At 39.5% G+C, this 13,897-nt stretch overlaps 1 protein-coding gene across 3 annotated transcripts; it reads left to right on the forward strand.

Moving 5' to 3' along the window:
* Positions 1-223: 223 nt before the first annotated feature.
* lhx6b (LIM homeobox 6b) lies at positions 224-10,316 on the forward strand. Of its 3 annotated transcripts, none has more exons than XM_033619028.2 (9): positions 224-438; positions 1,078-1,208; positions 1,827-1,958; positions 2,382-2,503; positions 4,732-4,949; positions 5,692-5,792; positions 5,888-5,983; positions 7,870-8,041; positions 9,593-10,316. In XM_033619028.2, the coding sequence occupies exons 2-9, from the start codon at positions 1,206-1,208 to the stop codon at positions 9,673-9,675; spliced, it is 927 nt and encodes a 308-aa protein (XP_033474919.1). In that variant the 5' UTR covers positions 224-438; positions 1,078-1,205; the 3' UTR covers positions 9,676-10,316. The 3 variants fall into 3 exon arrangements, with proteins under 3 accessions (XP_033474919.1, XP_033474917.1, XP_078026695.1); XM_033619026.2 differs by having other exon boundaries at positions 226-438; positions 4,729-4,949; XM_078170569.1 differs by having other exon boundaries at positions 226-1,208; positions 4,729-4,949.
* The last annotated feature ends 3,581 nt before the right edge of the window (positions 10,317-13,897 follow it).

Below are 13,897 nucleotides of genomic sequence, written 5' to 3' on the forward strand. Positions count from 1 at the left end.
TGATCTGCAGCCACCATTTTCAGAAAAAGAAGGACAGTTAGGATAACAAGTGGGTGTTTCCTGACATATTTCTGCCATCATACTTTTTTAAAAAATGAATTCATACTCTAAATATCCCTGTAAGAGACAGGAGGGTAACCCCGCGGGTCTGCCGGCCCAGTGGGCAGCATCACATCCTGTCTGACTGAACTGGGTGTAAACTTTGAGTCGAGGCGGAGAGAAGGAACCACAGCGGACACAACAGCACTGGGAGTCTGTCTGGGAGGCACATACTGGTACCACTGCTTTCCCACAAAGTTAATGAAGTTGGATTATTTTTTGGTGTGGAGATTTAAAAAAAACACAATGTCTCACGGAATTATTTGGATATTTTTCCTGTGATGTTCTGGAGAAACTTTTACTGGACGATGTTTTCGCAGCTTTGGGGAGGTTTTCCATGTATGAAGTATATGTTTTTCTCTTCCCATATAGGCCACCTCGACTTATTTCACTGCCTCCAATATTTATACCGTAGCTGGTAATTAACATAATCTTGCATTCCTGTTAATTTCGACAAAATGAAGGACAACACGGACTCCGGATTGCCACCCAAACGCAGATTTTTTGGCAGTTTATGAATGCAGCTGTAATCACCCAGGGGAGCCTCAAGTACTTAAATGGGTCCATCATGAGAACGAGACAATCAAGCTCCTTTATGCCTCGAGATCAGCTGCAGTTTCTGCGCATTGTCTGTTATGAATAGACCGATCTCCAATTGAGCCTCTTCACTTTGGAGATTTTTCGATTTTCGATTATGCAGCTATTGAAATTAGGATGCGCCGCTTTTTTCTCTCTTAGCTTGGTGGCTCGGTTGCCTTTTCCTTGATTGCCAGATGAAATTGACACTCGGGTTGCCACTTACCAAGCGAAGCATTTCAATCCGCCGCTAATTGCAGATATAGTGCCATCCTTTCTTTTCACTGCGTTTGATTGCATGGGAATACAGCCTCCTATTGCGCACAAGAGGAATGATCGATCATATATAGTTTTTTTTCGTCTTCTTCTTCTAATTGCATCAAAATTTTCTTTTGTTGCCAGGGTTTAAATGCAGGAGAAACTGTTATTCGTTGTTTTGGACCGGATATAGTGTGGGTTGGGGCAGAGATGCGTAATGCGCAGAGCAAGCTCCATCTTCTCTCCAAATAGGCAGCGTTCAAGACCCGAAAATGGTGAGTCACAAACATCTGGACGAGTTTGCTTTGAAACCTTTTGATTTATTTGTTTTTCAGTCTGTGTAAGGTTGCTTTGATTCGTCTTTCTTCCTGAACTTTTTTTTACACGCGGGTTAACCTCCGCAGGACTCTGGATTTGGCAGAGGTTCAGGTTTAATCAGGCTCGACTGTAACTAAAAGGCTGAATGCATGTATGAGCAGAGATGCAGCAGAGAGTAAAGCCACCAAAACTCCGTTTATTCGCCTTTGATTTGCAGAGCAGTGTTCACATAATGCAACATTGAGATAAATCTGTGTGTTAGAAATTATAAATGAAGCCTAAAATGTTCAATTACAGCACATGCGTGGATTCATGTGCTTTTAAGTTAATATTAGATATACAAATAACCTATAAAGAGCAATCACTTGATAGAAATAAAGCTTGTACCGGAATAAAATCAAATTATTTTTGGTTGGATATTAGTGTTTTTTCCAGGACTGGATCTTCATGTTATATTTCACGGACTATTTTCTGCAATGACTCTACTTTTAAAAATTAAATTAAATGTACAAGACGCGATTTAAGTGATATTCTTTTTGGTATAAAACCCATGCTGTTTATTTTTTCTGACGCAGTCTAATTCGGAGGTGAAGAAGGAGTCTGGTGAGTCCAGTCCGTCGGAGGCCGCCTGCCTCTGCTCTCCTCCGGCGGCCAAGAACCAGTGCGCCAGCTGCGGCATGGAGATCCATGACCGGTACCTGCTGAAGGTGAGAAATAAGAGGAATAATGATAATATTTAAACATTATTTGCTCTCTCAGGAAGTATATAATGTGTCCAGGCAGCTTCAAAATATTTAAGCTTTTGATTTGGCTTGTAGTTTTAATTTGTGTTCTTTATTTTGTGATAACACCTCGGATTGATCTCAGTGAAATGAGCTCAAAATACACAAATGTGGTGATAATTTAACTTCTGCATCACAGCGCTGTTTTTCTCCTAAGGCTTCTTTCTTCTTCTGTTTTTAGAATAAACCCTAAATAATTAAAAATGCACATTAAACGACATTAGTTGAGTTTTTAACTTAAAATAAGGTGTATTAACATCTTGATGAGAGTCTCAACGCACTGATAATCACACACAGGCGTGCATTATTCGTCTACAAGCGTAACTGTATTATTTTCAATCTCCACAGGTCAACAACCTGAATTGGCACTTGGGATGTTTGGAGTGTTCAGTCTGCAGAGCGTCTCTGCGCCAACACAACAGCTGCTACGTTAAAAACAAAGAAATCTACTGCAAACTGGATTATTTCAGGTATAAGATCAGTTTTTATCCTCAGCTGTTTCATGATTTTATAACGCAGCATTTATTTTGTTAAAGTTATAATCTTACAGGCTTTAATTTGTAGATAGTCATTGAAATTTTTTGTATAGGCTATATATAGAATAAAAAGATTAAATAAATGTCAATAATGTTATCATGTATACATATATAAATATAGGCTATCATATAATATGTTAGACCAAACAATTTTAAAATAAATGTGTTAATTATTGTAGTATAGGCCTGAATTAATAATTAGCATATTTTAAATGGCGTTCAATTCAAATTATTTGCCGATTACCGAAATAAATTAAATCAATTAATTCAGCCATTATAATTCATTTAAATGTTTACAATGAGGCCAAAATGTTTGTTTTTTTTATTCGTTTTTCTCGGTCGCTTTGTTTCGTCATGTCGATGTAGTTTATTCTGAAAATTAAATTGCAAATTGCCTCTGCACCACATATTGGCCACTAAAAATTATAACCTACTAAACTGTGGTTCATGTTGTAGTTTCGAGGCCAATTCATTTCACTGCAGATGTCTTAAATTGCATTCGCTGGGCATTTGAAAAACAAAGAAATAATCGACAGCATCAATGACGAAACAGCAGACAAATGAAAAATTTATGCGGAGTGTTTTTTGTATAACTGCGGCTGCGCAACCTAAAATACTGATACTGATTTAATCCTTTTAATGAATTCCCCCAAATTCATGTAAACATATGCTTTTCGTAGGCTACCTACATTAAGAGCATCATTCCTGTTGGTTTCATCTTAATAAAGTTGCAACATCATTATGCAAGAGGATATTTTCCTTCTTTTGCTGCAACAACTGAAAAAAAACCTTTCAAAATCATTTCAGCATTTAAACTTTAATTTGTAAAACGCTTGACCTTTACACCTGAAGTAAAATAATGATTTTCCAGTGAATGGGGGAAACAGTGACTGATGACTTAAACAGTATTAATATCAAGGGGATAAATTATTGGACAATTTGGTTTATTTCTCTGGGTGTTTTTACAGCTAATTGATCTTTGCTCTCCACCATCAACTTTGGACTGAAGTCTAAAAAAAATCTGGCTTTGTGATTTTCTCAGTGAAAAATATGCTCTGCATAATAGGGAATAATGGGCGTTTGGTCTACAAGATTATATGTAATATAGCTCAGCAAACCACTAACAAAACCTTGTTTTTAAACTAATTCTCAGACTGTAAAATGACACATCAATGAGCACCAATCTCCAACTGGGCAAAGTGGGCCCCTGCCCCAAACCCCCCACGGCATGTAAATGGTTTTCGGTAGTTTCACTGATTGCAGATTGGTCTGAAAATTTGCACCACTGATGTAAATTTTAATTACATTATTTTCATGGCCCTGCCTCATAAAAGGACCTTACATCAAGATCTAATTTCAAGACCTTGCTATTTTAGCTTATATTGTGCTCACATGGTGCTTTTTCCTTAAAGGAATACTTCAACCCCAAAAATAATCTTTTCAATATCGGTTACTCAACCCATGTTATGTTGAATTTATGAAGACAGCATTCCTCTCGCATGTCTCCATGGTGTGTCTAAAACTGGAGAAAAATCTTGATGAATTGTAGTAAATGGGGGCCATGTTTAACACCACCAAAACTGTATCAGAACATCCATTTACAAACTCTCACACAACTCGCACAGTGTAATTCAAGTTTCATTTATCCGGTCGTATGCTCAGTACTTCCCAAACGTGCATTTTTGCTAAAATGTTACTATTTAAAACCTCCTGCACAAACAGTCTGAGTCATAGAAGAGTAGTGCACCTGTTTATGCATTTTAAATAGTGTCATTTTATGGAAAATGCATGTGTTTGGGAGGAAGTGAGCTCACTTACTCCTGAATTCAGCGTAACACAGGGTGAGTAATTGATGCAAATAATGACTTTATATATATATATATTCCTTTGATGAAGTTGTCTTTAATCAAATAGTTGCAAACTCACTGGTGCACAAAAACCTCATTAATAAAGAATAAACATGGCTGGATTTATGAGACAATGGACGCCTGGGCACAGACATGAAAAAGCCTCCCCACCACCACCACCACCCGTCCGACAGGCACAAGACACCCAGACACAGAGATTTTGAACTTCACTCTGGAGATGAAGCGAGTCTGTCTGACTGCTGCTGAGCTGTATAACCTGCAGCTGACCTTCACCTTCCTTCTTCCTCACAGTAGGTTCGGCACCAAGTGCGCCCAGTGTGGCCGGCAGGTGTACGCCAGTGACTGGGTTCGGCGGGCTCGGGGCAGCGTGTACCACCTGGCCTGTTTCGCCTGTTTCTCCTGCAAGAGGCAGCTGTCCACCGGGGAGGAGTTCGGCCTGGTGGAGGGCAGGGTGCTCTGCCGCAGCCACTATGACATCATGCTGGACAACCTCCGCAGGGCTGCAGAAAACGGTAACAGACTTTACAAAACATCTCTGACGGTAACAGTTCGGATTACCAGCAAAAATATGCAAGACTCAAGAAATGGAAGGAAATATTCTGGCAAACTCTGAAGTTTCCTCTCAAGTATGTTTTTTCCACACTGGTTGACAACATCACAGATTCTGTTTGAGCTCCGGGTTACTTTAACTCTTACTGAGTGAAATATTAATATGCAAGGAACCTTTTTGCATCTTTAAAGCAAAATTTAAATAGTGCCTTATTTTCAACATGAAATACCAATATTTGATTTTTGTTAACTTCTTGAATTCAAGATAAAGATCTGAGGTTTGTCTCTTCAACATGATGTGAAATGGTTTACGTTAACTGAGCTTGAAAAAGTGGAGAGAAAGTTAGGAGAAAATAAGCTACTGTAGACAAAGAAAGGCCCTTTGTTGTTCTATATGGATCCTAAAATCCATGTCAGCTTCGTTATATTCTGTATTTTTCACCCTGCTGTAGTGGAAAACTGCTCTCTGCTCTGCCTTCAGTGAGGAAAACGTGGGCCGTAATGGCATAAATACTTTGGACTGTGCGGTTGTTGGCAAGAAAACATTTTAATTGTGTTACACGAGTTGTTTGGACAAAGCTGAGCTGCAACAAGATTGGCCTGTAAAACTCATAACTAAGTTGTTGTGTGTAACTTCACAATACACTGACCTAAATGTAATTTCCAAGCAGAGTGACAGTGTGTTGTGATTGTGCCCTCTTAAAGGCACAGGACTGACTCTGGAGGGGGCGCTGCCCTCTGATCAGGACGGCCAACCAAAACCAGCCAAGAGGGCGCGGACGTCGTTCACTGCCGAGCAGCTGCAGGTGTGTTTAGGGGCAGTCAGTGGAGTATTACGTGTTGTTGCCTGTATATGTGTGTGTGTGTTTGTGTGTGGGTTCATGACTGTGTGTCCTTACAGGTGATGCAGTCTCAGTTCGCTCAGGACAACAACCCTGACGCTCAGACTCTACAGAAACTGGCAGAGATGACGGGACTGAGCAGACGAGTCATACAGGTAGTACATTTAATATTACACTCTGATGCATTTTTACATTTGTAAGATCAGAAACCCATTTAAAGGAACAGTTCACCACAAAATCAAAATATTTTTCCTCTTTCCTGTAGTGTTTTTTTATCAGTCTAGATCGTTTCCGTGTAAGTTGCAGAGTGTTGGAGATATCAGTCGTAGAGACGTCTGCCTTCTCTCCAATATAATAGAACTAGACGGCACTCAGCTTGTGGTGCTCAAAGCGCCAAAAAAAAAAAAAAAAAATTGAAAAACTCTAAAGTTACAATAATCAAGATAATCCACAGACCTTGTTGTAAACAGTTTCATGCTGGAATTATTTTCTTTCTACCGGACTACATCCACAAACTGAATCACTGTGCAGAAGGAAGAGTGCATCTACTCATGGACGAGAGGCTCATAGTGCAACATGCAAACATTTATGGCGTCCTCCTCGGCTGAGCTGTAACATGAACTAGCTCAGTTCAGCTAGGTGAGCGAGCAATAGACGCACGGTATCTCCAACACTCGGCAACTCACACCAAAACAATCTGAATTGATAAATAGCACTTTGGATAAGAGGGAAAATGTGTGTTTTTGATTTGGGGGTGAACTGTCCCTTTAAGGGTGTGTGGATAATTAATGGGATAAGAAAGACGGAAAGTAACTTCAGTCATCTTTTTTGTTATTTTGAAATGCCGGATTGATTTACGTCCTTAGGCGTCCAAAAAACTGTTCAAATGAAACCATCTGACAACTGAAAATCACTCTTTGTTCTGTAGACATGCGACCTGTAATGAAGAGCTACAGAATACTACAGACACTGCTTTGTTTTAAAGACGTCTCAAACCAAAAGCTCAGCAACCACTCATATACTGAAAGCAACACATTAGTTTCTGGAATATGTAGAATCTGATACTCACATAAGGTTTTTCCAAAGGCAGAATTTTGTTAATAAACAGACCACTTTTTGTTTGTGTTCACATTCTTGGAATTTTGTTGCGTTTTTGAGACAAATAACCACAAAAATCCAGAGAATTTTTCTACAGAGTTCATCGTGGCGGGCTGGAAAATTCTCCGGAAAATCATTTAGACGAGTGGCTCCCAAATGTTCCTCCTGGTAACACTTTGAAATGAAGCAATGTTTACCTGTGACCTCCTGAAAATGCCTGATTTAAAGGATTTTTAGAGACAAAAGGCGGTGAAGTAGCTAGAGTTTAAAAAGAAAGGGGCAATTTATAATCTATATACCCTTAATCAACTTGGGACCCTTTAGATTTTGAATGGAAACTACTGATTTAGACCATTTTAAACACTTAATTTCTCCAATTAAACCTTGACTAATTTAATTATTTCAGGAAAACAGCTGGCAGTGTCGTACTCAGAGTAAGAGGAGTTTCACTTTAAATTTTAAGCAGTGGTGGAAGAAGTACTCAGATCTTTCACTTGAGGAAAAGCATTATAGTGTTAAAGGTAAAAGTCAGCTGTTAACGGTAATACGTATTTCAACTACTTGATAAATGGTCAGGTAGTTTAGTCCATAATAATCTATTAGTTGATCTACATTTGGTATTAATAATCTGAATCTGCAAAGTGAGTAGAAAGTGCAACACTTGCCTCCAAAATGTGGTGGAGTAGAAGTAATAAGTAGCATAAAATGGAATATTAAGTACCTATAAAATTGTACTTAAGTATAGTACTTGAGTAAATGTGCTTAGCTAGATTCCACCACTGTGTTTTACACACTAACACCATTAAATCCTCCCACACCACACTGGGATGATTCCTCTGGCACAGATAAACAAACAAATACATAACTCAGGTTTGGTGTGAGGAACAACAGTCCAACCTTGTGGTTGTTGCAGAGTATAACATTATCTGTCATATTTCACCAGGTTTGGTTTCAGAACTGCCGTGCGCGACACAAAAAGCAGCCGCCTCAGGGAGGCTTCTCCCAGAGCGCTCCGATGTCCAGGATGCCTCCATCGCTGCCAGACGATATCCACTACTCACCATTCAGCAGCCCGGACCGACCACATCTGCTCGCCCTGCACGGATACCTGGACAGTGAGTTTATGGATCTTTATGTCAGTTCCACTTTGTGTTACTGTTAAACAAAATAAGCAAAAAGAAGAATCCCATGCACTACTTTAAATGCTTCCCAACATGTTTCCCAACATCTGTAGTCCATATTCAGCTGTTCATAGTAGGAATTTCAGATACTTGTACTTTTACTCCACATATCAGATGGAAATATTGTACTTTTTAACTCCATTATTACAAGCCACTAGTAATCAGGCACAGTAAGACTAGATATCTGTATCAAATAGGTTTTGTTTCAACATTGTGGGGTGGCACATATGTAATTGGGGGTTTGGGGTCCTCCACCAGGAAATTTAGCATTCATTTTTCTGCATTCTGGTGAATTTCTCATGCACCACTTTATACCTTTTCTGGATCAATTTATGGTGCAAATGTCTTTCAACTCAAGTCCTCTGCTACTTTCATGTTTTCACTGAGGTGGCATTGCACAGATGCTTATTAATGAGGGGGAAATGTCCTCTGATTGCCCCCCCGAAATCTACACCTATATCAGTATATAAAATATGACGCACTGGTACACATTAAAATACCCAAAAGTATATGCAATAGTTCAAATTGGCTCCATCTCGACCAACTATAACAGTAGAATGCTACTTACACATTAGCTTTAGGTACTTTACTCAGGCACACATACAGAACTTTAATATTTTTGATGTGTTATTTTTGACACTTTAGGTACATTTTGTTAAATCTATTTTAAATGCAGCCTGTAACAGAGTATCCTATAATGCAGTATTGCTAATTTTACTTAAGTAAAAGATGTTAATACTTCCCTCACCACTGAAAATATGAGTGGTGAAATGCAAGGTGAAGTACTCTTGAGGCTCGTGATGAAACAGCTTATGTGCAATAAAGAATAATAATCAGAACACGAGTATAAATACAGATTAGGAAAATAAATATAGAGGACAAAAATTCAAGAATAAAAAAATATAAATGCTTTCAATATAAGTATTAAAAGAGTGTTTTAGTCTGGTGTGTACATGCAGGAGTGCTGTGCAATTTTTCAGCACATAAAAAATAAAATATACAGAGTTTATCACAACTCTAAGGCACATTACACAGTAACATTTAAATTACACTCCAGTGAAATGAGGCAAATGTGCAGGTCAGTGTGAAGGATTTTTGGATTCTGTTGCTCTTCCTGAGGTTTCTTTCTTTTCGTCCCTGTTTAAGTGTTTTTCAGGGGAGTCTTTCTTTATCAGAAATAAAAGGGTGCTGTAGGTTGTAGAGATTGAAAAGCCTTTTGAGGTAAATGTTTGAACTATACAAATAAAATGGCTTGACTTGAAAGGATTTAAGCACATTGTATGAAAGTGTTGAAGGCCCAGGTCTGAAACATTGAATCAGTCCTGGGTTTCTTTCCTGACATTGGGCACAAATATGTTTGCTTCACTCATCATTTTGAGGTTTCTATCCCTCATCAGCAGCATTTTCTTGAACTAAATTACATTAACATGCTCACGTTGCTCCACAAACTCATGTTGTCTCTCTCTTGTCTTCTCCTACGTACAGCTCATCCCTTCTCCGTCCTCGCTGCCCCGGGCCACTTGACTCATCCGTCCATCTCCTTACCACAGCTTCCCATCAGCCGCTGACCCTCTGCGTCTGCTTTTTCTGCGTCGTCACCACTCTGATGTGAAAAAAAAAATCCTTTGGGACGTACTGTCAATAATCTGCTCTGTTTGGGAGTCTAATCTCCGGAGGCATGACGGACCTTGGTGATCTGTTTTCAATCAGTTGGATTCTTCTTCGCTGTGAGACTGCTGAGCTTAACTTGTCTTTTAAAGACAGCAGACTGTGGAGAAATGTCCTGCCTCCATGCCAACATGGGAGTTTTTTTTTTTAATGCTGCAGAGAAGAAGACCACTTTTATTTTATTTTTCCTCTTTTTGATGGGACATAAAACATTGCATCAGGTCAGGATTGTTTTCCTTTTGTTTACCCACTCATACAAGGTATTTTAATTGTATTGCTGCAATATGCAATATGATAAAAAGGAGTGTTGTAGCAGTATTACAGTAAAACCTCAGCATTTTTTTTTTGTGTGTTGGTGTTGAGCACATTTGCAGCTTTACTGTTGTTTGTTGTTGTATTGTTGTCCGAAAACTCTTATTTATTCAGAACAAAACTTCACTTTTAAAAAAAGCACTTTTAAATGTGTCTTGAAATGGAATTATTCAGTGATTGTACATTGTAAATACTGCTACAGTTTAATAAAAATGTATCAGAGCTGTTATGGAAATGAATAACTGAGGGTCAGGGTGATTTACTGATGCAGAAGGCGAGTGTTTGTGTGTGTGTGTGTGTGTGTGTGTGTGTGTGTGAAAATGTCAGGACAAACACTGATTTCCAAACACAGAAATGTGAGCACATCTCCACATTATATTAGGTCACTATTTTTACACTGAGATCTACAAAAATCAAAAGGTCACCTGTCAGAGACCAGTACCTGCAGCAGCCAGTTATTAAGAGCAACATCCTACTGCAAACCTCTAATTTACACACTGTACTTAACAGGAAATTTGATCAGTCCCACTGTGAAAGCGTGGCGATTGATTGGGCAGCTCGTTGGCTCTCATGAGGCCTTTTAACACAGATTATCTACAGCTGTTACATTGATTGACGGCACTTAAAGGGCTGCGATGTTAAGAATGAATGGGATACTTTGTGTTAAAGGATATCATTAAATTTGGATTTTCCAAACTGGATCAATGTGCACACTAAAGTAAATTCATGAGTGTGCCACACCCATGCACTCCCAGTTTCACAACCCGGAGAGCAACGTGCAGCCAGGCACTGACACAGGATTTTTGAGGCTGGTAGAGATATTGATATTTAGGTGTTTAAGAAAATCTGATGATGTTTTTTTTCCATTAAGACATAACATACACAAAAGATCCCTTATATTTGGTTTCTTTCATTAAGCAATATTTTGGAAAATAGGCTACACTTATTTGCTTTCATGCAGAAAGTTAAATACGATTGATAGGCTAGCCGCCAGTTAGCGTAGCTCAACACTGGAAATGGGGGAAACAGCTGGCCCGTCTCTGTCCAGCCCGGTCTCACTCCGAAGTTGTTGAATATCGGCACTTGGGCAGTGACTTCTGGCGTCAGACACCGACACTGGGGTGGGGGGGGGGGGTGGGGGGGGGGGACGCAGAAGGACAGCAACATAAGTTAAGGGTGCAAAATTCCAAGTGGGGCAGGTGGGAGGGACCAACCCCCAACTTTCCTCCAGGAGGCTGGTGTTCACTTCCCGTATGATTGTAAAGCCAAAGCCTGTTCTTTGTTTCTACACCCAGCCACATGCTTTTGTTGCCTAAACCCAACCATCTAAGTGTGTTGGCCGAACGTAAGCATGTGTGTTTGTTGTTGAAGGAAAAAAACACCTATTTCAGTGCTGTAGAGACATAGTGCGTTTATTTTGAAAGAGACTGTATGCAAACTGTACATTTCCTGTGAAAACAGAGGTGTATTTTGAAAACAGACAATGCATGTAAAAGGCTGAAGTTGACACGGCGTTCCCAGAATGTCAACAACCAACGCACCCAGGGTACCTTTCATGTTATATGTCAGTCTGGAAAGTCCATGACCAAACGTCATTATGTGACGAGGTCAGAGTGAGAATGTGTTGCTCTGTCCTAAGGTGGAATTTAATATCTGCACACAGGTGCCACTAAAGCCCACATATTAACACATTATATTTTATTTGAAATAGAAATAGTGCTGCAGCCGCAGTGATTGTAGCCATGCAAAAACAGTTGATATTACTTTTCTTAGACAGAGCTAGGCTAGCTGATTGGCTGTTTCCAGTCTTTATGCTTAGCAAAGCCAAAAGGCCTCTGGCTACAGCTGCATATTTAGTATACAGACATTACAATTATATTCATATTTTCCTATCAAACTAAGGAAAGTGAATAAGTGTATCTCCTAAGTGTCTAACTATTTCTTTTAAGAGTTAGAAAGTTTTGCAGTTAAAATAATAAACCTGTCAGTGCTCTTTCCCATGTGAAAATTATGTAACTCTGCACTGGTGCCACTGTATGTATCACCTCAAATATATCTTTGGCAATTTTGTACCTCTACCCAACAGATTATTGTATCTGCAATAAGATAAAGTTGTCTAATTTATTAGGCTCTTTTTTTTAATTACAATGCCATTCATGTTTATTTTCATTGTTGATTAATTGGCAGATTATTTCCCCAATAAATCCCTAATCAAAAAGTCCATGAAATGCCAGAAAATTACAGAGATAATACCGATACTGATAACTGATGACCTCCAATTAATTTACCCACATTGGTAAAGCTCCGCCTGCTGGCAGCAGAACAAAACTGTGGTTTAAGTAGAACTAACTTAGGAATAAATGTAGCCTGATTCTGGATAAATGCATGGCATCAAAAACACATTTGGTTGCCATTACTATTTATTGTTATTAATTTTTTTTATCTAAAATATTTATCTAAAATTGTGTATTAATTATGCTTGGCTCCAGAGGGCCGCATGCTCACAATGTCAAGTGTTAGATGTGTGGGAAAACAACAGCGCGCATGCCCAAAGCTGATTGCCAGTTACCCAGCTGCAGTTTGATTGGATGGTTGGCAAATGTTAGTATTTCTTGGTAAACCATGAAAGATGGGGATTATCTACTACAGCACACACTGGAAAGTCTGTCTTTGAAGAATATGTTGAGATTGAAAACCTCGGAACCCATCAGCCGCAGGATAAACCTCTGGTAAAAAAGTTAACTGGGGTGGTTGTAAAGGTTAGCTTGTTAGAGAAGATGTTTTGTTTCTGCTTCCCGTGTGTGTTATTTGAAGGTGATTATGATGGCCGTGCTTTGGTTGTAATGATTATGGCTATTGAAGCTACTGTACTCCTGAACTCCTGTGGGTTATTGGTAACATATCTATTAACAGATTTAGGTTGCTAGCTACATATTTCCTCAAATGTTTGATACATTTTGAATAGGATTTCCCTGTGGGAATAAAACAGGTGAAATACAGAAAGAATGCTATCACATCTGCATTACAGTTTCAAATGACAGCAGTGTTTCTCTTGTTGCTTGTAGAGGAGTTTGACCCCGCAGTGCCTTCACACAGACATCACAACTACAGCAGATAAAAATACACACAATGGTTTCCTTATAACGTTCAGAGATTTAATTAAAGATGCCCACACACTGACTGGACCAGGTGTGTCTGAGTGTCTGTGTGTGTCTACATAACTGCTGGATATTTAGGTACGTGTGTGTGTGTGTGAGTGTGTGGAAGACGGAGAGGAAGAAGATAGATGGAGTACTTTAATTCTTTCCTAAACTTTACCTTTAAACCAAACTTTCCCCCCCAATCAATCACTTTTAATCAATTCAATCCAGGAGGAAGCCTGTTCAGGAAAACGATCGTCCTTGTGAAATCTTAGAACAAAAGATGTCTATATGCTGAGCAGAGAGATGATTATCAGGCTGACACAGTTTGGGCCACCTGCCAGCACTACACTGTAAAAACGCACATTTCTTCCCCATTAAAGTCCCTCTCAGATACGAGTGCTCGAGGCAGCGTTTAGGCATGTCTTCTCTCCATGCACAAGCATCCCCGAGCGTTTAAGCCGCCCCGTTTTGTCATCATGTCATGCGTCCGCCTTGGTGATTGGCAGCTTCAAGTGGTTACAGATGAAAGCGGGCCCCCCATGCTAATGAATAGGCCCCTGATTGCAGAGCTGCTCGCTCTCTGAATTACAGCGTCGCCCACCTAATGAGCAGATACACTGCAGTGCCCCTCGTCTCTGCGTATTCACATTTCTCTCCTTCACGCTGA

This window comes from Epinephelus lanceolatus, chromosome 9, assembly GCF_041903045.1.
Source record: "Epinephelus lanceolatus isolate andai-2023 chromosome 9, ASM4190304v1, whole genome shotgun sequence".
In the NCBI taxonomy this organism is placed as follows: domain Eukaryota; kingdom Metazoa; phylum Chordata; class Actinopteri; order Perciformes; family Serranidae; genus Epinephelus; species Epinephelus lanceolatus.

Excerpts from the sequence above, each read along its gene's own strand:
- lhx6b (XM_078170569.1), top strand. Across the intron at positions 1,959-2,381 it reads ATGACCGGTACCTGCTGAAG|GTCAACAACCTGAATTGGCA; the intron begins GTGAGAAATAAG and ends CAATCTCCACAG. Across the intron at positions 4,950-5,691 it reads CCGCAGGGCTGCAGAAAACG|GCACAGGACTGACTCTGGAG; the intron begins GTAACAGACTTT and ends GCCCTCTTAAAG.